Consider the following 25,537-nt stretch of genomic DNA (forward strand, 5'->3'; position numbering starts at 1 on the left):
ATTAATTTCCTTGAAAATAACGTGTTAATTACTACAAGGGTGGCCATTACCACAAATCTAATGAAATTCTAAAAAATAATAATTATTCTAATAAAATATTCCGTTCTGTATACGGTTGTTTCCACAACGGCAGCGAACATGTCAAACCATAATACAGATTGTGCAAAATCAATATACATATAATAAAATATTAACAATCGCGAGTGAAAAAGCAATTAATCTTCTACAATGACAGATACCTATGCTTCGCTATGAATGTTTTCACGAAGAAATGTTTGAAATTGAAAAACAATATTGACAGTGAGTATGAATCTACAAAGCTACGAACTGAAGTTCTGGAATTATATACCATAGGGTGATTCTATTAATTTAATGAAAAATTAAATATGCACCACACGTTTATGCACAAAGTGTATAGGATTCATAATTAGCTGGAGAAATAACGATACGTGAAAACATACCAGTCTAATAGGTGAACGAAAAAATATTTCGTTCTGCACAAAGAAACATCACAGAAGATAAGCAAAAAACTAATTGCATGAGTTTCGTGTGCGCGACTGTGACTCGTTGAGGATTCGTTGCATCTGGCGAGGGAAACGTGAAAACAAAGAGTTATACTCCTTCGCTGCACGTGCGACACAATTATTCTTCAGAACAAGTGAATACTTGATAATTTGTTGAATCGTCAAAATAGAAATTATTCTGCTGTTAAATAACTTGATTTTACAATAATTTTATATAGTCATTAGAATGTGAACTAACAGCAATACGTAACAGAAATTAAAAAATTAATTTTTACATAAATGTTTAAAAAAGGACGGAAGGAATATTTTCCTGATTGTTGAGACTATTGCCGAAGGTTCGAACTTTTGAAATTAAACGTCCTAATTGAAGCGTTGCATGGTTGAGAAAAATATTTTTATTAAATAAGGATCAAAGAACTGGCGGACTTATCGCAATTTTATAGAGATGAGTAAAGTTTGATGTTGACGATTCTAACGAAAAGCCGCTCGTTGACAGGTTGATTTCCTTTATGACGGATGTAAGTCTCGTTTCACAGCGAGCGACTCCGTATCCTCAAAGTTTATCCACTGCCTGTTGCGAGAGACATTATAGTACAATATCCACTTTTCATCTCTCGTAACAGCTCTGTCGAGGAACGTCTGATATTTCTCACTTGAACAACAAAGAAACTGATGATGCTTACTCGATCGATAAGATTCTTTTTCTCCCGAACGTGCTATCCATTTTTATTTTTCTTGTTCTAAGTTCACGAGCTTTCCCGCCATTTTCTCAGCGCCTGGAGTATCAGACAATAGCTAATAAAAAAACGCGACGTTACAATTATTGTTTCGGTTTTACCGATTTAGCGGGCATCGTAGCAACAAATTGAACGGAGATCCTATTTTCATGTTTCCCGTATGATTCGGCAAACTATCCTACGGACGGAACGAGTTTCGAATGAGTTACCGTTGCTCGCATTAAGCTGGCTGCAAATGCGAGAGGGTGAAGGAAGAACGGTTGGAAAACAGGAGAAGAGGGTGAAGAGGGGGGTTGAACCGGGAACGAGCGTGAAGTGATTTCAGAGGGTCGAGATATTTCAGGCTCCAGAAATGGTGAAATAAAGCGGCCGCGCGTTGTGCTGTTCATGGCTCGTTATTATGCTATATGCCGTGTCCTCGCTGGTACTAAGATCCTTGCCGTAATGGAAATGTGAAGAGGGACGATGCGGTATGATGTGGTGTGCTGAAGTTATGGGGAAGGAAGATAAATGCAACCTTGTAAAAGACACAGTGTGTACTGTTGCTGTGATACATAGAATTGAACGAAGACTCTAATGATAAGAAATAACATTTTTAAAATGTTAAAAGAACAAAGAAGTAGAAACAATGTTCTTTTTTAAAATTTTATTAGACTTGCAACAGCAAAGTTATTATTTTGATAAAAATCATAAATAAAACGATATCATAAATTATATTGTAAATTGACAGGTATAAAAATGAAATTTAAAAATAGCATAGCTCGCGTTTTCGTCTTAATTAAGTGGGAGAAGAAGAAATGAAACGAGCAAAGGAAAGATGCATAAGTTTGTCTGTATTATGGTCTTCTGTGCCGCGAAATTGGGCAAGAAGAATTGAAGAAGAAAATATTTCGCGACCGGGGAATCGAGTCCCACACATTTGCCAGCAGATGGCATAAAGAAACCGAGATACTGTCGTCATAAATAGGGATGTAAGCACCCACGGGACTAAGCAGACGAAATTCTTATTATTTCGTGGCATTATAAAGAGGCAGGCGGAAGAGGGGGGTTAGAACGTCGACGACGCCGACGTCGACGTCGGCACTCTGGCGATTTCTAGCCATTCTTACGAAAATAATCTCACGGAAGCACGCGAATCTGATTCCCCTGTATTTCGTGCCCTAAAATTCTCGACTTTCTCATCATCTTTCCTTAGTTCGTTCTGCTCGTTAACATGAAACATCGTATTATTTTCAGGGTTTGACCTGATTAGTTGCGATTCGAAACGGCTCATTTTATACACACGGGATGGATAAAATAATGAAAGCAATAAGCTATTAAATTGTTGCGAATCAAATGGCTGAGTTCGAAATGTACAGTATCGATCACAGTAGGCTTCCCCAGGGATAGTTGCATTATAAGGGAAACAGGAATTCTTAAAATTTTATATTTAACGATATCAATGTTGACACTGATACAGAAATTAAATAATATATTTAATTATTCAATATTATAAAATTGAATACATGTATAATTAAGAAATATGAATAATGAGTTAAATATCAATTCAAATCCTCCCACATAAATGTTTATGCACAAGTGGTGGGATCCTCTCCTCTAAATCGCTTCCCGTCATTCTCTTCGGGACCACCTATGGGGAGGGGCGAGAGCTCGGGGAAGGGGAACACTACCCTGAGGAAGCCCACCATGCTCGGTGTTGTGCAAAGTTTGACAGGGTTTGATGATATACAAAATAATAAAATAGCAATTAAACGTTTCAATTTTAATAAAAATAACTACACAAACCTTTTACTGATCTTCTTAATACAAAATGGTCGACTGTTGGTTACAGTAAATCACGAATGGTACCAAACGATTCCAAACTTTAAATTTCATTCTGAAAATCTTATTTAAATATTCGACTCGGCGCCGGTTATTTCTCGAATTTACTTGCATTAAGTTTTTCATTCTAAAGCACGCTTTCCAATTACGTAGAAAGCTATCGACGGAACATGGCCAGCAATGGAAATGTTTCTTACGTAATTAACGTTACGTGAACGGTTTGTGAAACTTTTGAAAGAGGGTAAAGGGTTAATAGCACTGACTACGTGTTTCCTTGAAACCTGATGTATTTTTAGTTTCGCAAGCTGTAATTGTACAGAGTATACTTTCTGAATCTGTTCCCCTAAAGGGTGCTTTGATTCTGTGTATACAGAGAGCACCGATCTGTCCATAAATTATACCAAGTTTCTCATACCAACAAACAAGCTTTCAGATTTAATTTTAATATATTCACCTAGCTGCGTTTAAAATTCCAGCTCTGATATTCCCCATCGTGCCAAAACTACAAATGATTGACTAAGCGAAAGAGAATATTAATAGTAGAAAAAATTTTGAGAGTTATGAAAATACCAAATTTCTATTTGCCAATTAGAATAAGTAATTGAAAGATCCGTTTTCTCAAAATTTTCTTCATTCATGTAAGTACATAAATTAATCTTATAATCTTCAATTTAGTTAATTATCAGCTGCCTGATCCATAAATTAAATTAGTATTATGTATATAAATGATTAAACGTAAATAATTGATTGTAATTACTATAATAAAACGTTCATTTCGGAAGAATGACGTCGAGGTCCTAGATGCTCAAATAATACATCAGAAGCCACCGTTTCAATATAATTTTGAAACTCTGTAACTGAATTGTAGATACATGAGCTGATATTTGTGTTTTCGTGAAACTCTAATAGAGGCTTTACGATTAATTGACAGAAGAACATGACGGACTGTCCTATTTCATATTCTCTGCTAGCAATCCAGCCGTAAATCTAGAATAGATGTTCACATACCTCTTACACGAATCTATTGCATCTTTGACTTTTCTATTTCAGTTGAAGACTGAGCTCTCTATATTTTACGCTTTATATGTCTCTTATCTATCTAAATTGATTCAAACAGTTTCCTCAGCGGAAAGTTTTACTTGGTTAGTAATATACAAATTGAATAGAATTTCTGTGGTGAATATAGAAATTCTAGAAACTCCAATAAATGTCTTTATCATGTAACAATTTCAATATATAAGATGTTTCATCAAATCTGTTACAAATTAATATTTATGAATTTATAAATGTCATAAAATGACTTTTCTTAAATTTCTTTACTATTGCTAATAAGTAAATTTTTTTACTTCTTATTAATATAAGTTACTTAATACAGCTAATATAACTTACCTAATATTTATAGTGTTTAATATTCTATAAATATTAAATTATAAAAATTGTACCTGTTGTGAGACCAAAACCAGAATAGGGCGATCACATATTAATTATACAATTTTGCTTGTTTTTAGATCCGAATTTCAAGGAACCGATTGCCAATGTAACCGCATCAGTTGGACGAGAAGCAATTCTGTCCTGCCTGGTTCAAGATTTAGCTGGGTATAAAGTGAGTCATTGAATGCAATCAATTTTTTATCAGTTATTCTTTTATTTCTTTTCTACATATAATTTTCAAGATGTCTTTTCCATATAATTGCACTGGAATTCTTTGGTGATTTTTGAATTGTTTAAGATCGTACCTGATTCACTGTGTTTTATTAATCCACTGAGAGCATAGTAAATTCAAAATTCCATTACCATTGTGATATGAGATCGATTGAAAATTAAATGTACACTAATGGATAATACTAAGCTGCAAATTGGTTGATTCACTTGTTTCAATGAAAGATCAGTTATTTTGCATTGATAGGACTAATGAAATGTTTATACAGTTATTTCCATGAAACCTCAAGCTTTAACGTATTTATTGGAATAGGAGATTCTAATTATCGAATATTAGCATGGATGATGCCCCTTGGAAAATAGCAAAAATATATATTTTTTTATTAAATAAGTACCATCCTAATAACTATATATTATTTTCTCTACTATTAAAATTAAGAAAAAAAAGATTTTCACAAGATTTTTCTTGTGAACTCCAAAACCATTTAAATCCTATTTATAGTAATTCTTTTTAACTTTAATAATAGCAGAAATAATTTACCTGATTTAAAAATTAACGCTCCGTGTACGTTGTTCTAAGCAGAAAAATTAATTAGTTGGTTGAAAGCAAAATTTGAAACTTCATCTATAAAATTAGAACCTTGAATAGAACAAAATCCATTTCAAATTGGATTTCGTGTAGGTACATTTTTCTCTCTGATCTTGTGGAATCATATTCACGTAGTAGTTGAATGCGATTCATGCATTTGAAATCAAACAATTTTTTATCTCAAACTACTTTTTCCATGCCGTTCGTTTGAATCCTGATTCTATCATAAGCAAATGTTTGCTTTTAATACACCAAAATTAATCGTTACATTATTATCGAAGCTATTCAAGGAAAACCACTTTTCCAAAAAAACTTTTCTGCAAATTTAACATGCCAGACTGGAGCTATAGAAAGTTTGACTAGGTAATATTTTTATGATGAACAAATTTTATTTACGTTGTTAGATATTGAATGGCCGATTTTAAGAAACAGAAGGTATGGGACAATTTGATAACAAAATTATCGCAATATGGCACTTACGTTACATCGCTTCGAAGCTTAAAATGATTATACAAATACCTCGTTAATGTTCTTAATACGAACTGGCTGGTTATCAGTTCCAGCAAACAATGGACTAGAATCAGATTCGTGCATTGTTCCATTAGGGGTATCAATCAGAACATTGTTCTGCAAAGCCTGCTGGTAATTTAATACAAAATTTAGAGAAGGGTTCGCATCGAGGAAGTAAAACTCATAGATTTAATGCTTGGTAAAACAGTATTTCAAATAAAAGAAATTATTTCCCAATCTGTGCCACATTAATTAATTCGAAATAATTTGTTTTTCTAATTATTGAAATATATTTTTGATTTTACAAGTAAATGCAATACATATATTTTGAAATGAATATTTCTCTCATTATACGTACAATGAAATATTTGAGTCTTGTTTTCATGAAAGTGTATCTAGTGTGTTATTTATATTCGTATATAAATGAAATTCTCTCTAGCATATAACTGTGCATATTTTTCCGTTTACAAATTTCTGTGTAATTTTATATCTAGTTATCTTTTCTTTTTTAAATAATAATCGTGAAAAGTAGTATTTGAAATGATCAAATTTAAGGCATGAAATGTTATTTCAATTAATTATTTCCAATTAATGTTCAAAAAATCATTATATCAATCAAGAATTACAATTGCAATAATCTAGTACAAATTGTATCGTGGTAATTAGTGTTCAAAAAAATGTTTTTGTTATCGCTATCATGGTATGTACTTTACAGCGTGATAAAATGAATAATTCATAAACAAGTAATGAAGAAGACGCGATGAAATTTATCGGCAGTACTTTTGCTGCGTATGTACTTCACGATAGCAGGTATCTCAATTGCAATAAGTCACCTTAAATGGTAATACAATGCTAATAATGCAGAACAACGGATAAAGAGCTTTCATTAACAAATTGTCTGCTAATTGAGATGTTGATTATCAAAGTGGTTATTGTCACTCCCAGCCATTGGTGCATTTTTATTAAATAACATCATTTTTCAAATGTAATGTGAATACGTAAGAAAAAATTATTATTAAAAATTACATTTAGTTTGATATTATATATATTATATAAATGCAAGCTGATGCTTCCTTTTTACCTTGTCATTAATGTGAATTATTATATATCACATATAAACTGACAAATTTTTTTATGAAATTGATTATAAATTTACAATGTATGCTTCGAAGTAAAGAAACATTATTTAATTTAGCTTAAATAAAAAATATTCGATGCATACATAATGTCAAGCTTAGAAGTGCTTCATTCTCAAAGGATTCTATCTCCGGTATGTATCCAATAAAGATGAAACCTTTCAGGAATTATTATTTTCAAACTGCAAAGAGGTCTTTTTCCAACTGCATCCATGGTATAATATGCCAACTACAGTGTATAAAATATTATTTCATGGTGCAGAAATAATATCCTACGCAATTCTACCAATTGGACAGTTGGGAAAAGAAGGAAAAAGAATCCAACAACGAAGATATTAAGAAGTGTTGGAGAGATCATATTAGAAACTGTTTCCTAATAAAAGACATGGAGAATACTTTTAATAAAAACTAATCTAACCACTAATCAGAAGAATGTTTTAAAAGTGTCGAAGACTTTTACATACATATCAGATGGATAACTATTGATTTGAACCTATTCCGCAGTGAACAAATATAACTCATTACATGAATAAACATCTTGAAATAATTCTATTCAAATAGAGCATAGGTTAGATGGAAGTACTCAACGGTAATGGGGAATTTGAGGCATCATCGACAATATTACAAGATCCGCAATTTATAGATCTCTGTAAACCCGGGATTTGAGAGATCAGTAGACTAGAATTAGGAAGATCGACAAGCTATGTTCTCGAGACGGTAAGCACTCAAATCTTATCGGATTCCATCCTGACGTCATTCTTACCCTTCTTCTCTCATCCCCTAATTGGTGGCTACGAAGTTATTACCTGGATACATCTCCATTGGCAGCTCTTCGGTTAATTCGTTCGAATGAAATTACATTGTATAGGTTGGGAAGAAAATTGACCGTATTCTTCAGACAAGGACCCGTTTTTATTCCTCCCTGTAATGTTGCTAATTAATTAATTAACTGTTTCGCTGCTGTACGAAGGAGATCCTTGAGACTGAGGGATAGTCAGAGTTGGGACGTTGAAGAGAAAGAGGAGGAGGAACAGAGAGAAATTCACTTAACTTTTTCGTGAACGTTTAACGAGGTCAATGGGTTAAACAACCTTCCTGGATGTCTATGCTCTAGATTCCTTTTTGCTTGCCGGGTACTTCCAGTAATACCTACCTATTCTGAGAGAGAGAGGGAGAGGGTCGGCCACGTTTGAAAATATCAGCGACCGGTTTCAATTATAACGAGATGGAATATCATGGAAATCGTGGAGATTCGTTACCCTCTGATGGTGGCTTTCTACAGACATCGGTTCGTCAGAAACAATTACGTTCCTTGAAAGAACGAACCGCGCCACTTTAAAAATGACACTACCTTTCACAGTGTGAAACGTTAATTGCCTTTATTTTAGCTGAAAGAAAATTCTTTGAACGAATTGCGTAGTAAAAGGAAACGGGGGAAATATTACGAAGAAGTTAAAAGTCCTTTGAAAAATGGGTAAAGGTACGGTGAACATCTTGCAAAAGAAATTCAATGTACTTTCATTTTATAAAAGAAGCTAAGAATTTAGGAAAAATTTGATTAGCATAGTTGTATGTAATTTTGAACTCGTAATTAAAATGAACGTTTCTGTCGCCATTATGACATTCTAATTTACAATTTATTATTAGTACCTGTTTCAAACTTCCAGCAAGTATAGAAGAGAGTATTTATTTAAAAAGTAACTGCAATTTAAGTAGGTGCAGTGTACATGTCTATTTTCTGTACTCTACTACAGTTTCACTGTACCGTGTAACGGATTAGGAAAATTGCATAAAATATTTACACAAATTTCTTCGACATAATTAATTGATTTACTTCTTACACCGGCTGCTTTGAAACTGTTTCCGCTACGACTTCCAGCTGTTTTAATTAGCGTCGTGTATTGCAATAAAAGCGCCATCATCCTGCTTTCACGTTTAAAAGGGTCACGTTAACCTCACAGTACTATAAAGTGCTTAAAAAGTATAAGCATATACACTTATATGGATTAAATGCTGAGAAAACGTAATCGTGTGTAATAGCAGATGTGGAGTCTGAATAGCGCAGAAGTACTGGAAAATATTTTATAAAGTGTTTCACACGGGCAAATAAACAGTGTAGGGAAAAGGGTCAACGCGCGATCAGGCAAAGAGAGGGTACAGTATCGAGCACGGTAGATTTCTGTATAGAAACTGACGCTGTGAATGTTAAAGTCTCCATCACTCGCGTTTAAATACTATTGAAATTCTTGTATTTTTCAAATGCGCGTCCAATATTACTCTGGATTTTCCAAGTATTATAACGACTGGTGGAACTTTCTTTCCCTACATCGCCGTTTTTCTTAAAGAAACTTTTTCTTACGTGGAAGAAATGTTCAACAAGACACCTCCAATCCCCCTGGGGAGGGGTCGGAGGTAGTGTGGGATTCTTACCTGCACTGGAGCTAGAGGAGGGCCCCGGGACCTCTAACGAACACGTCGGGACCCTCCACTCCTGGCGCATAGGCGCCGCATCTCGGGGGAGGGTCACGTGCAAGACCCTTGCTATCACCGCCAACATCGAGGACCACACCCCTTGCCGGGACTCCTCGGGCCGCGTGCAGTGATGACTGGGGCTTCAACCCTGGCCACCTACGGCCCCGCTTCGGACGTGCATTGGGGGAGGGGCCGATTCCCCTCCCCGGGCCTCCTCTTCCGGTTCTTGAAGAAGCCCACAATGCTCGAAGCTGTACATTCGGGTACCACGTAGATTTCTTTTCGTTAAAATTACGAGTAAAGTGAGAAGCATCCATTTACTTTCGAATTTAGTAAAACCTAACCTGTCTTCGTACGTAAAGAACAAAGATGAATAAGCACTGCTGGTTGTGTCCTTCTTTTACACCTTCTCCTTAATCGAGGGAAGCCCGGGTTGCACGCGATCGTACAAACGATGTGCTGTCGGGCAAATGGAAAAGAGTACGTAGATAGTCAGACAACTAGAACTCGAACGCGGAATCGTAGGTGGTCAGGCAAGTAGAATTGCGATGCGAAATTCGTAAATAACCAGACAAGCAGAATGGCTGGTGGGTTTTATGATCGGACGACTGGAACTGATATATGGTGAAGTTGGCGTGCAGAAAGAATGCAGATCCGATTGATTATAACGTAATTGGCTCGTCCATTGAAACACAATAATAAAGACAGGACACATTTTCGTTATTGGCCGAAATGGTCACATTTACTAATCAGATCATATACCATCGCGTGACGAAGGAGGTAAACGGAACATATTTAGACTGACTTGGGAGTAGAATAGGGCGATAGGACATAGCGTAGACATTTCTAAATATTAACTATCAATATTTGACGCGTATCACCTGCGAATAGGAAAATTATGTGTTACCATGTCAAAGCCCACCGTCAAGTACCTAACTGTGGGTTTTATGGAAGTTGACTGATATGCTGGTCGCCACCTCAAATTTTGATTAATCGGGCAATTAATAAAACAAAGAAGAATGCAAATTGTGAACAGCGCCAGTATTCTAAAAATACTTCCTAAATATTGCAAATCATTCTCATCATAATCTACGGGATCATGCGAGTTCAGATATCGTTTCTTCAAACGTTCCTAAAAAGCACAACGTATTTCAAGCGCATTTTTCTCGAAACTACATTTTCAAACTCGCTGACCGAAATATCTCAAAAGCTACAGAATCGATTTACTTTAAAATGTGTGGACTTATTTCAGGGCTGAAAAACTGGTCTTTGAACGAGGGATTTTTCATTTGCGATGCCAAAAGTTTTTTATGTCGACGAAGATTAGATCTTTTTTATGTTGAAAATCATAGACTGGGCAGTTTAATATAAAATTTTTGGGGGAGGAGGGGAAATATTTAAAAAATGGTCGGTACATAAATATCTACAATAGTTAACGAAATTTCATTTTGACAAAGAAAAATGTTTACGTCCCTATTGTCAAATTTCATTGAAAGTATCATTTGTAAAAAAGAGATGACACTTCACTGAGCTGGGAGATCAACCGAAGGGGTGATATTGAAAAGTACTTTCATCTGGTTGGGTTGCATGGCATGAAATTCAAATGAATGTATTTACAAAAGCTAGCAGGCTAACCTGCGACCGACATTACACTCTTCCAGACTGAAGGGATCGGCTACCTTAACTGAAAGATGAGACATTGGAAAAGGGTGGATCGGCTAGGTTAGAATAATCGCGCCGTTTATAAGCCACGAGTGCGTCATTTGACGCTTCCGATTATCCATTATGATGACAAATAACAATTACGGTTACAGTGTCTCGCGAAAGTATTCTTCACTTCCTATGCTAAGAGAATACTATATTAAATCAATTTAACAATTGGGGGTAAAAATTAAGTCATTAATTGTGGTTTACAAATGTACATATATTAATAGAGTATTAACCCTTGGATGGCGGACCATGAAGAGAGCCGCAATTTTAATGTACTTTTGAATTTTATATTAGAATTCTCATTTTTTAAATTTTACACTGTTTCTTTAAAAATCATTCTTCCAGTAAGACTGTAATTTAAACATTATACATTTAACTTTAGATTAATATTTTTGTAGATATATATTTTATAAATTTGGGTCATAATTGACCTAGGCTGTTCAAGGGTTATTATTCTCGATAAATAATAATCTAGATAACTGTATTTACAAAATTTTACTTAAAAAATGGCTGGTAGTTAATTTGCTCCTGGAAACCGTGTCGCAAAGAAATCTGTGTTTTCCGACTTAGCGGCTTGAAGTTTAACAATATTTCTTTAAGGTACTGTATATAGTCGGTTATTATAACTAGAGTAGATGTTAGTATTTGAGAACAAGGGAGACTTTGTTATTACTCCAAGCTATAATATTGGCCAGCTGGCTAGTCATAGCTTTTCTCGAGGTTTACGGTTCCGTTGCTCGGGTATCATCGTGCTTTGAATTTTAATTGCGAAGTTTAAGGGTGCCTTTGGGTCTAAGTATTCAGTGAATAGAGAGCGTTAACTACGATCTTGCTTAATTCAGGAATGTAGAGGGAATTCCATGGAACTTTGTTCCTTGGTTATCGTTTGCTAATCAGCGGTTACAGTTACTCCAATTCGAAAGTTTCAACGTAGTTTTGTTAGTTCTATCGAACTCATTGTAGAACAAATATAAATACGTTTCATTGACAATTGTTGTGAAACATTAACATGAAATTTTTTACCATTCAATGGTCCGTCAAAATGATTCTCCTATATTTTGTTAAATTTTACTTAGCATTTAAATATTTATATTATTTTAATCATTCTTTTTTGTAAAATAACTATTTTGCACTTGCATCATTGTTCTTCCAGACCGACGATATTATTCTCAGTTTTAACCAACGGTTTGTTTAAAAAATTTCATGCATTTTCCTAGTTAATTCATTTTCAATAGATTCAGAGCTACATTTGAACCACCGACTCTATTGTCCGTTCACAATGCATTAGATTACTCCAAATCAATCTCTATTTGCAAACATCGTTTTCGTTTTCCCTGATCGTCGAAGAACATTCGATTCATCGGTTTTCGGGCCACGTATTAATCATGATTCTCTTTAAGCGCTGATGCATCTGTTAATCCTAGCCTGTCCTTCGGTTCAACCATTTCTCCAGTTCAATTTATCGTATTATATAATGACAGACCGTTGATTACACCTAAATCGATAACTGTTCGGAACAATTGTTTACAGTTAACTTACGTTATGATATATTCTGCACCTGTCATTCAGATTTAGTGGTACAAAGTTGTGATACATCATTGACTTATCCTTAGATCAATATAAGACATCACAATCAGGGTTGATTGTGTTATAATTGCATGATAAATTGGATATATGCAAATAACAAAAAGAAGCTTATGTTAATATTTATGTTAATGGCATATTAGTATGATAGATACTTGAGACCTGATAAAAATAATTGCATAAACATTTCATCAATACATATAGTCTACAGAAGACTATCGTGTTTGATACCGTACGTTTATCTAGGATCGTTGATAACTTTCAAATAGATATGCGGTCATTCGATTACTTGGAGACACACGAAAATAGCTTATTATTCTAAAATAAAGGACTCTTGAACCCATGTTTATGAAACATTCGTTATTTGTTTCGATGAGTACTGCCCGTAACTAAAGTTTACCACATTTCCTGAATATCCTGCATATTTGAACGAACAATTTGTGGACTTGTGAGAAAGTTATCACCACCGCTACCTTTGAAAGCGAATCCAGGGAACACTATTGCAATTCCATTCAGAACATTTTGGAAAGTAATTAACTAAAAAAAGTGCAGCAATAATGCGTTTGTAACACCCTCAGTAACATTTAAGTTCTGCATGCACATTAATTATTCTTATGCGTACATCATTCTTTCATATGTACATTATATCACTCTTCATTGTGTAGCAACATCCATGCGATTCATAGTAAATAAATAAATGTGTAAGTGGAGGGATTTTGAAAAACATCCGTTTAAAAGTTACTAAAATTGAGGAGTCTCAATTAATTATTTCGCTTATTGCTGTAACTCTAGCTGGTCCTCGAAAAATATTCATTACTCTACCTCCTTCCTGATCTTAAATTACACGATAACTGCGATACTGGTGCTGTTGAAAATTTTATTAAGTAGCATTTCTATTTTGAACAAATCTGATCTATTATTTTCGCAATATTTCATTGTATTTATTACCCGTAAATTTAAACTTCTAATATTACTAGGTAAGTCAAAGAATTTCTAATAATACGGTCGATGGATTTCTATGGAAATCCAAGTGGAAATTCCTATGGAAATTCACTCACATATGCGTGACATGCAAATTAACGCGCTAACCATTAACTGGTGAGATAATTTTAGAGGAACAATGAAATTTTTAAACAAATGACAATCAATCGTTTTAATAAATAAAATAATTGTAGTATGTCAGACCCCACATTATCAGTGAAGGGTTAACAACGTCCAATTAATTTAACTCAGTGTTAAATTGGTTAAAACCCACGATGAGAATAGTTAATATTGCCTAATAGTATATTACAAGCAAGTTTAAATTTGACTGGCCGTCTTTTAACAGTTCATGAGCACTTTGTAAAAGAGAAGCGATACTTGTAAATAGACTCGAACCTACACGTAGGTTTAAACTCTTTAAAAGTTCTTTGAGAATTGTAAGAAGTACTTTACAGTAATCGAACCATGGCCAAGTACGTTCGAAACTTTTATGAGTATTGTAAACTGAATGGTTCTCCATTTTGTTTACTGCTTTTGTTTAAAATCCTGCCCTCTTCTCTTATCCAGCTAACACGTTGACCATCATAATGGTCACCGCTGGCCAATGTTTCAAATTTTATATAATACAATAAAAAAAAGAGTAATGTTTCTTAAAAAGCAATTATCTAAAACAAAGAAAGGCACGATTAAAGCCTTTCACATTGCATGTAGGGGCTAAGGGTACACAGCAAAAAAACTTGGTTGGTCAAAAGTGCTATCGCAGATTTTTATAGAAACTGAAAATCATGGAAAAAATGGGTGCAGTGTATGTTAAGAGGTTTAACAAAAAATGTGGGTAAAATTGTAGAACAGTGAAACTGTGGGTCACGTATACCTCTAATAACAACCGAGGGTTAAACACCTTTAATTGTTGTCAAAAAAACATAATTTCCTAAATACTATTGAAGAATGTTAAAATCTTTATTTTTCATCTTTCGTCAATGGTACTTTCAAATTTATTGCATGAAGCATCAAAGCGTTCAACAAATTGGTCATTTCTTTTTCCTTTTTCTTTTTTGTTTCACCTCGTTGCGCCTCAATCGCTTGGAAATTAGTGAGTTAAATTACGAACCTCCTTGACGTTACGTAAAACTCGCCTTCGTTTGGTTCAGTTTACTCGTCCCGCGGAAAGTTCATTTCACAAGTTTTGAGATCATTAGTTACCAGGTAACCAACACTACATTACACTCTTAAACGCATAAATTCAACGTTAATTCGAATTGAAGCTTTTCTATTTCGTATATCATCTACTGCTTTTATGCAGTAATTACTAGGTTATCATTATCACTGTATATCGAAATAAATTGAAGTTTATTTTCTGTTTGTATAGCCGCGATTATTTTCAGGATAAATTGCCTGCTTTTTTTCTCTATGATTAACCTTTTCACCACTATGATTATCCACATATAGTCGTTTGCTTTGGAACGATTATTGCATATTGCGAGTCATTATAGTTGTGTTTACATTTCAGAATAGCAAATATGCAATTGAAATTTTGATATGATAATTAGAAATAAACATTTTCCATTGCAAATCAAATGTTGTGACCAAAATTATGTTATTCACCTTCAGGTATAGAAATATACGAGTACAGCTCCTGGCAGAGATGACCGTAGCGATAGGGTTAAAATAATTTCTTGAACAGTTTTGGTACCATCAAAATTCAGTAAATGTATATTTACCGAGAGTACTTTGCCTTAAAAATTTCTATTGTAAAAATTGTAGGACATGTTTATTTATTATGCTATTACGTATACAAAAAGAAAATGACTTTTCCTCGGTTAAAAAATCATCCAGTTAACAGGTTATACATTTGACGACCGTTGACTTGCTCAGCCATCTTCACTGTATTTATATCGCGTTTGTTTCGCGTTTTCATAGCAGTGCACCGTTTTTACGAGTCTAAAAGTGCAGGATGCAGGCACGTGATTTACGAACCATTTTACTATACGAGTTTCAAGCGGCCTTAGATCCTATCCGAAACTGTTGGGAAATCAATATCGCATTTGGCCAAGTATCAGTTACAAAACGCATAATTCAACGTTGCTTTGAAAGGTTTCGTAATGGAGATGAGAGCTACGAAGCTTAAGGAAATTGAAACCATGTTGACTGTTTGAGTAATCATTGTTTAGAAATGTTAACAGAATAGGTATACCGTTATTAAAATTTTAATTGCAATTCAATTTTCATTTTAAAATTGAAGAATTTTGTTTAATGTTACGTTTTTAGTAACCATTTTGTATTTAGAATACGGTACTTGTTTAGGAATGAAATATTAGTAATAACCGAGTTCAATATTCTTGAGCAAATTGTAGGCTGTTACGATACGAATTGTCCAGTTCAGAAAGATAGCAACAGAAGAACAGTTCCGTTATTTTCAGTGGCTGTATAGTACAAATAGCAAACAACATGTAATTATCGTAGAAACGCAAGAGAAGGTTACTTCTCTACTGCTCCTAATTGCGATTGCAATAGAATTTTGTTTCCAGTACTCAGGGGATAGGTACATATTTAGATCGAACATTAGCGGACAAATTAGCTGATCTTTATCTTTCCTGGAACGGTGCAATGTTCATTGAAGAGATAAAGCAAATAAGAAAAAAATCAAACTACTGTAATTCCACTTTTTAATCCTCTTTTGATATATTATTGTTCTAATTCATTTTATAATATTTTAATAATACCTGCACTTTCTGGACATTTCCGGTATTTTTTAAACAACATCCCTTATTTAATTTTGAAACCATCTTCGGCCATAAAATCACGATGATATTAATTAGAATAATTTACATATTATCTTTTTCAGAAATATCTTATTAAACAACATTATCATTGAATATTTTAAAATAAAGCATCTGTAACTTCTTTCATGCAATTAATTTATTTTGGTAAGCACAGATACGTATACGAAGGAACATAAATGTACCAGTTGTTTTACACCGAAACAAAGTGGGAAGCAAGGTGGAAAATTAATGTAACGTAACGTTCCAAGTAAAGAGTTATAAAGATGATGTAAGACTGCGAAAACATTAAATGCATAAAGGTAGCGCTTTACTGTCTCGTTTACTGAAATAACATTTTTTACGACTTTCCTTGGACGAGTTAAGCTCGGATCCAGGATGTGCACACAAGGCGGTACAAACTGCGTGGAATATTGGTTCGTAAGCTGTACCAGAATTACCGTCTTACTTACCTGTCAGGGATATAGTATGCGCGTTCTTATCAAATCTTAATTATATCCGTTATTTACGCGGTTAATGAATCCATATGTCTTATAATCAAGAAATTATGTTTCAATCAATTACGTTCTAATATTTTCTAATAACAATAAAATCATTTACATTTGCTATGGTATTAAATAATATTATTCTTATAAAATTAAATAATTTAGGATGTAAATATTTCTAAAATACCTATAGTTTTATATCTTTAATATTACAAAAATTTACTTTATTTTTAGTGAAGTGTTAACATTTTTCAATACTGACAAAATTATTTCTATTTGTTAATATTTAGCATAGGTATATATCACACGTTTTCAAATTTGAATTCATATTTATATTATTATCCATAATTCTTAGAAGCCTACCTTACCTACATATCGATGAAACAGATGTACCAAGTGTTTCACAAATGTTTCTCATTATACGTACTGCATCTAAATTGAAACTCATAAAAAAATGATTACATAAATGAGTTTAATTTTCTTCTACTTTATATTTGCTTTTAAACTCCACGTGCAGGGCTAATAATGTATTGTGTGTACGTTCCTTAAGAAAATGTGAGGAAAATTTTCAAGCGAAGTTACTTAAATAGAAAAATTCTAAACAATATTTCTACACTTCTCTATAAATTATGTACATTAAATAGAATGGTAAAATTACATTTATTTTTATGGGGGATAATTTGATAAATAATATTTTAAATATTTAGAAATATAAGATACTAAATTTCAAAAAATTTTTACGTAGAAATTAAAGTGTTAAAAGCACTCGGAATTAGTTAATTTTTTAATTATTCCTCAAACGGTAATCCGAGATAAATATATTTAAAATTAAACTAAAAATGAATTTTAAATTAGATGAAATAGCGAGTAAAATTGTTTTCATTTTCATCCTTGGTCTTATTAATCGACAAACGAATCCACGTTCGATATGTAATTAGTTCTGCTACATTCTCAGTTTCTTTATGATTTCGTTATCGATTCGTATAATGCAAGCATGCATTCAGATCACGGATCAGTACATCAACTCTGTTTGATCTTCATCCTTTTGTGCATAACTGGAACGAGAAGAGGTAAAGGAACCTTTGACTCAGTGCTTGTTGAAGAGGTAAAGGATGAGTGGTGAAGAGGATTACCAGCGCCACACTTGTATGACATTTCGTACTGACATTTCGGGAGATTCCCCTGAGATTGTACCTAATGCTCTCCCATCCGTAGATTACTTTGAAGACCATAATTAACTTAACATCCTCGTCATTATGACAGGTTACTGTACCTTGCATATTATTCGATTCTGCTAATTGCCCAGTAAACAGTTAATTTAATATATTCATTTAATATATCTCTAAATCTGAATTTCTTTGATCGTTCTATTTAAACAATTACAGTTAACAATTTTCAGACTCACCATTAACTATTGAATGATAGAGAGTATCGAGAACTTAGCTGTTCGGAGAATACTTTCAGTGAATTTTTTTTTAGTGAAATTTAATTTCGATGGATTGTTTTTCGTCGAATTGTTTCGAGGAATTATGATTCGGTGAACTTTTCGTATATCGTACATTTTATTTCAATATTTGCACTTAGAACCATTTAACAAGTAGTAATTGACTTAGAATATTTATTTCTAATCTATTTCATTTTATTTATTCTAAGACAATTTCGTCGATCTTTCAAAAAACCAAAGAATTATTAAAAATAAATTATATTATTTAAAAGACTATAAAACATACTATTCAAGTTACAAGGAAGAGCTATGAAAAATGATACAGGATTGCTAAAGGCCTTGAAGGAAAAATGATACAAATTTGTAGAACGTTTTCTTAAAAGGGAAGTGGATATTTTGATTCTGAAGTTAACCTATGACCCATGTTTAACATGTTAAGCTAGTCAACTGAAACGATACCGACCTGAGAAGTTAGTTCTACTCAGGATTAGGTTCGAGGTCTCGGAATGTGTTTATGCGAGTGAACAGTTAGTTTTGTGTTAACTTTACTTAACTCATTACCAACTAGGCAAGCTACGCCGATCCCAGCGTTAAATTCCGTTCATTTTTTTTTTGTTTTTTTTTCAAACCATATTCAACACTTAACACTCTGTGAATACTTTTCCACAACGAGTATAGGTTTTTAATTACATTCTTCTTTAACGACTTTTATGTTATAGTTTTACGTAACAAGATTGAATTTATTTCAAAAAAATCAAACAGCTTGGAGACAAGAAATTCGTAGCAGTTTGAATTATACGTGCATTAAAGTAACATACATTTTAGTAAAATGGTTTCAAAGTTTCAAGGCAGTTTCGAAGTCGAGGAAATATCAATTCATAAATAACGAAATGGATAATAGTACATTTTCTGAAACATGACATCGACATTTCTGATAAAGAGCCAGGAAAGTGGTTCACTTCGTGTTTTACTGGTGCTTTTATTCTGCAATATTTTAGGTACACAGGGACGAAGTAAGTACACATTATATGTATAAAACTGTAACAGCTTCCGATATCATATGAAAGATATACTTAAAAAGAAAAAACAAAACCCAAAAATATATTACATCGTTGCTCATATGTTAAAGAAAATTCAGTCTTTTAACTCCCAAAAAATTGTTTCATAAAATTTATTTCATATTCTAAATATTTTCAAATGTAATTCTTAGTTGCTAAATTAATTCTTTCATAAAAATGAATAGTAACTAACTTTAATTAATTTAGATACTGAAAATAATATGTCCCGACTTTAACAAAATCATCTTTTTTTTCTTCTCAGTGTTATCATACTTCTTCGACTTCTTCATTCTATCCTTAGTCTCGCCCTAATGGAATTACTACATTCAAGTTAATTCGATTAAAGAGAATTCTAAGGTAACTTTATATCCGCGTAAATGAATTCGCAACTAGATGAATTAAAAGCAGAAAATTTCAGTTTCCAGGGTCCATGAGAAAAAATTCAATCATTCTTTTTTTTTTTATTTTGCTCGCCTCGCGTTTGAAAATATAACACAGCAATTCAAGGCATTTACCTGTTGTTAATGAAGTTACAGGAAAGTTTCAAAGTGGCTTGATACAGTTATCGAACAACTTAAGAGCGGTTCCAGTAAACGTGTATCGACCCTGAAAACTTGCGAGCAAAATGGTTTGGGGGTGACGTGACGGTGGTTAGGGTTTTGTGAACTTTATTCCAATGCAGACGGAATGAAGTGAAACGTCTACCAGTTTGATGAAAGCTTCGATTCACAATTCGTTTCTGCCACTCAAACTGCTGTTTCAATGTTTAAGACATTTCAACCGTTAACCGTCGAACCAATTTTCTTGCGTGCCTTAACTCATTTTATACCATGAATCCCGTTCCAATTAACAGACTTTGAAAAGAAAAACAAATGTACTTATAAACTCTATAATTGGCCTTTCAAAAGAAATATATATTTCTTTTTGTAGATTATAATTATGATTAAGGGAAGCAATCAAATTAAAATTTAATACTAAATGAATTTAGATTAATTTGTTGGTACTAAACGAAAAATATACATATTTAATTTAATGATATTACTGTAGTTGTTTAATGTTGGTGGAAGGTTTCATACAATGGATTTACAAAACAAACATTATAAGCAAATTACATAAATTTGTTTATTCAAGTACTTTAATGTAATCCTCGGACAGCGGACCATAGAGAGAGCCACAATTTTAATGTAAGTTTGTATTCCATATTACCTTTATTTTTTAAATTTTATACTGTTCTTTTAAATATTATACATTTAACTTTAAATTAATGTTTTTGTATATATTTTGCAAATTTTGATCACGATTGACCCTGGCTCCACTGTTCAAGGGTTAAGTATTATGTTGTTGCATATTAAATGTCGAATTTCAAGAAATATCCAATTTTTTCGATTTCGTCCAATTGTAATTTTTCAAAAAGACAAAAACTTATTTTATAATAGCTTCTCAAAAAATTCAAATTGTTTGATCCAACATACAAAAGAGTGTATGGACACTTTTCCAGCTCACAGTATTACCAATGTAAGGCTGGTCTTAATATATACTTGATGTATTTTATTTTCTTATATGTAAACTCTGAGTTTCGTTTGAGAGTTATACAACTTACTAATAGCATCCACTGTATACACAAACTACAGAGGGCTATTCGAAACGTACGACACCGCAGAGCTATAAAACTCGTATTTACCTTTCAGAACTGTGGTTGTTGACAGCTGCGTGCATATACAGTCGCGAAAATATTAATCTTACGATCCTAGTCCAATTTCAGCCAAGAAGCAATCTAATCACGAAAGTTGCGGAATTTAAAGCCCTGCTTCTTTTGTAAATAGAACTCGCTTTCATTTTCTGTTAATATTGGTTGACTCAGCATCCAAGTGACCTGTCAAGAAATTCAGTTGATGATAAAGATGGTCTTTGAAACAAAGAAATAAATGGACAAAAGTTATAGCTTTACCTTCTTTAGAAGATTAAATCTACAGGTATTTTTGCAAAATAGTTGTAATATATGAAACATTGAATTTTTAATCAAGGAATATAAATTTTTCAATATATATTAAAAAAATTAATTTCATAATATTACTGATAAAGTTACTTGATTTTGTACTTAGAGTTAAATAAAAATTTATTTCAATTTAATAGTTTTGAATAAGGAAATATTTACAAAGTTTTTCCAGTGGTTTTAGCAGAGATTGAACAATTTCACGCATGCTCATCGGTTTAAATTCACGCGTATCTGGTACGTCAAATCACATTTTAGATAATATCTAAGTTATGAACTAGTATACCGAAGTTTCAAATTTCTCTTAAAGCTGTTACGTGCGTCACAAAAGTTTCGAAACTTGGCGCTCGTCTATGGAGCAAACACGAATACAAATATGTTCATAAGTATCGAAGCTCGATGCATAAACGTCACTAAATTACCGTAAATTATTGAATGATATCAATTTCCCCCTCGTACGTATGGAATTATCGAATGATATGAATCTCTTATTAAGCAATATTAAATTTTCTGTTCAAGTTCATTATATTTCAATATTACTCTCCAAATTCAGAAACTTTAAATATTTACATTGCAATTATATTTTAAATTCTTCTGAATTAGAATATTATTCGCAGTATCAATTGACCCAAATCTTCCCAAGAAAGATATTTAAAGAAGTAATTGTATTACAAAATACATGCTTTATTTTTCCAGCACTTCGCACAGAATACGTAAATTACGGTTTATTTTCATCAGAGTTATTAAGAGTTTTATTCCAGTACTATCTCAGTGAATAGCTGATATATTGACATAACGTAATGACGGTGAAGAGCTTTGTACGCAACATTATTTAACTTTGTTCGACGTAACGTAAATAAATATACATATTCGTAAAATATGTTTGTTCATCGGATGTGCCGGATGAAGTGCTTTTTCTATATTTTTCCTCGATTTATATGGAATACATATTATGTTTTATAATTCAAAGTGAGTAGGATAAAGATAAATATAATCAATATGATTACTTATAACTCCGTCAATTTTATACGTTTCTGATTTTTGTAAATAAGTAAACGATCAGATTCTACTTAAACTGAGTGTTTAATGCAAGCGATAAGCGAAACTTCTGCATCGATAAGCCGTTAAGAATATTGCAGACAAAACTTTCTGGCACGGTTAGCGCATCAGAGAAAATTACGCTGCATTAATTAGCAGATAGGCGCGTCGATTCAAATACGTCGGCGAGAACTCGGTGCGAAAGATCTCTGATTAACCGGTTGGAGCTTATGTTCGGTCTGATTTATCTGAAAGGTGACGTCGCGAGAACGCGAGTTGACGGAAAGTATACAGATCCGGGACAAGTGGAACTAGCGGTGGACTCTCGGATGCAGATATCAAGGCCGGTGTCTGTAAATCTGCCAGGTACCGGTGTGAAACGGTGGGCGGTTGGATTAGGAGGCAGACTGGTCGAGGACTGGTCGACCACCTAGTCGGAAACGCGGCATGAACTATTGCATTTGATATCCACACCGATGAATGGAAACGGTGAAGCCATATCCACGGTTAGCGCCATCCCTGGCCACGATGTACGCGAATGTACGTATAATGCCCCGTCCGTGCTTCCGCCAAGTATGATAACCAAGTATTTACGGCTTCTCCTGTGAATTCCTGTAATTTACGGAGATACCTCTACGCAAACCGTGTGCTCCCTTGCGTCGACGTTGTTTTTAACGCTAGACCCTTCGTCCCTTAATACGTTAAATATCTTGATGGTCATCGGTAAACGACACAGTACCGGCTAGTCTTTCTTCTATTGAATTTATTTAATTATTAGCGCATACCATTTATCTGAATCACTTCTTTCTAGTATTTTAGAGTAGGTGTACCTATGCCTTGAGATAAGCGTGGAATTTATTACTAAAAGAAACACGAAACTGTGTCAGAGAAAATGGTCGATTCTGGAAATTAAAAGAACTATTATAAGTGAACTGGGGATTATTTAACTTTGCAATTTTTATTCATATTTTATTACTTATATACTCTTTTTGAAGGATATAATTTGATCCCACCTTTGCAGTGAATCTTACAGCAATTTCATCGATTTTTGTAAGTTAAAAATCACTTCTTTAATCCTTGAACTAAAATTAAATGTATAATTTTTTTAATGAAAGGGTTTCATATATTTGTAGAGTGTGAAATTTAAAAAATGATAATAATATGAAATACGAAATTGAATTAAAATTGTGGTTCTCTTCATGGTCCGCCGTATTAATTACTTCAGATGCTAGATAAGAATCTAAACTGTATATGTTATTTGAAAATTTCACTAAATGAGTATTTTAAAAAATTATATACTGCTCTAAACATTAACAAGGAAAAGTTGTGCACACCTACCTTACATATTATCCTCTTCAGGTTCAACTCTTGTCTTGCAGTAGGTCAGGACGTATCACCTTCCATATTTATCCACTGCTTGTTGCGACAAACATTACAGTGCAATATCCATTTTTCACCCCCTGTAATAATTCTGCCAAGAAACGGCTGAAATTTCTACCGAGACAACATGAATGCGGCGATGGTTCCTTTGTATGTGATTCTTTTTTTTCTACTCAAATCATGTCACATCCATTTTTCTAATATTCTGTTCAACTCCGAAGTGAAATTTGCCAGAAAATTGTCCGTACATTCGATACGGATTTGATTTAGTTATAACCTTTCACTGTTCCTTACGTTTTGACCCAATATCACGAAGCAATCAATATTTGGACGATACTTTATAATCAAATTAATGCACTACAACTGGTTCAAAAGGTAGATATAGATGAAAGATCGAGAATTTCGAGTATGCGGTTTTATGCTTCAGTACTTAATATAACTAATTAACAAGTTATAGATTGTTGGACAAGTAGTTAATGTTTGTGGGAGGTTGTACCAAGTTCGAGATTGTTGTAAAACTAACTTTTCATTGCATAGGAGTCGAACATGGAAACTTCGTCTTGTCGCTGAAACATACGATGATGAATTTTGGAAATTTCATAGGCCCTTTAGAAGAGGAACAAGTATTTTCTAATTGCCTAAACAAATGAATTGAAATCAATTTGAGTTATTTTTCCCAAAATGGCCATTTTTTGATTCCTTGATTTATGAATTATTATATGAAAATTACTGTATATTACTACGTGAGAAATAATTTTTATGAATCATCAATCATTTTCTATAGAGCAAAGTGTTTGCAAGTAGTTGGCCCTCGTTGCATTCAAATCTGTGAAAGGAAAATCAACATTTCGATACGAAAGTCAGAATTCGTGGTTCCATAAATTACAATCCATAACATATCCATTGATAAATGTTTACCCAGTGAAATGGCAATTCCATTATCCTTAGCCTTTGAGAGTAGATGCACGCGGTACGAATGAAAATATTGCCGGGACCGGTAGCAGTAGCAAAGCGCGTGTGCATATAAGCGTGGAAAATACGTGATCACATGCTGGTAACCGCGGCACAAAGCAGAACGGAGAATGCAGATGCGTGCGAATGATTCAACGTTGGCAGACGGTACAACCTCAATGCGGTCCCCTGGGTGAATAGTTTTCGGTACTTTCAGACTATTTCACAAAAACGGATCACATTTTCTTAACGGCCTGATCTACAGCAAACGAACGCAGGCCACGCTTTTGTGCCAAGGAACGTCGGCTTTTCGTGTTTCCATCGCCCTTAAACATCCTCCACAAATTTTTTATCTTTTTTCTCCCGCCGACTGGCACCAAACTACTGCCAGTTGGGTGAATGTTTACGCTGCTTGTTCTTCGTTCCCGTTCTCTTTTCCAGGGGTGAAACAGTTAAAGCAAGTTACCGGTGTAACGAAAGTTCTTTCGACAGGAGCACCGTTGGCTCGGTTGCTGGGAAAAATTCTTTATACCGTATGCAGGGGGTTTTGAAATAGATCGGTACCGGGAGAATTGAGTATTGTTTATAATAAAAAGAACGAAGTAAATTTTTAGTCGGACTTTGTTTTAAAATTTAATTTTTGGGGTATTCGGGTTGAATCTTGGGTGACTAAAGAAAAAAATTT

General features: G+C 33.5%; 1 protein-coding gene across 2 annotated transcripts in view; it reads left to right on the forward strand.

Moving 5' to 3' along the window:
- The window catches only part of LOC117607271 (limbic system-associated membrane protein), a 145,119-nt gene that overhangs the window by 81,820 nt on the left and 37,762 nt on the right, over positions 1–25,537 (forward strand). Inside the window, exons 2-3 of one of the 2 annotated variants that reach the window (XM_034330802.2) lie at positions 4,591–4,685; positions 22,777–23,061. In XM_034330802.2, coding sequence (XP_034186693.2) covers positions 23,002–23,061 — 60 coding nt within the window. In that variant the 5' untranslated portion in view covers positions 4,591–4,685; positions 22,777–23,001. The remainder of the gene's footprint in view (positions 1–4,590; positions 4,686–22,776; positions 23,062–25,537) is intronic. The other variant, XM_034330801.2, reaches the window with a different exon arrangement.

Source organism: Osmia lignaria, chromosome 14 (genome assembly GCF_051020975.1).
Source record: "Osmia lignaria lignaria isolate PbOS001 chromosome 14, iyOsmLign1, whole genome shotgun sequence".
Classification (NCBI taxonomy): Eukaryota; Metazoa; Arthropoda; class Insecta; order Hymenoptera; family Megachilidae; genus Osmia; species Osmia lignaria.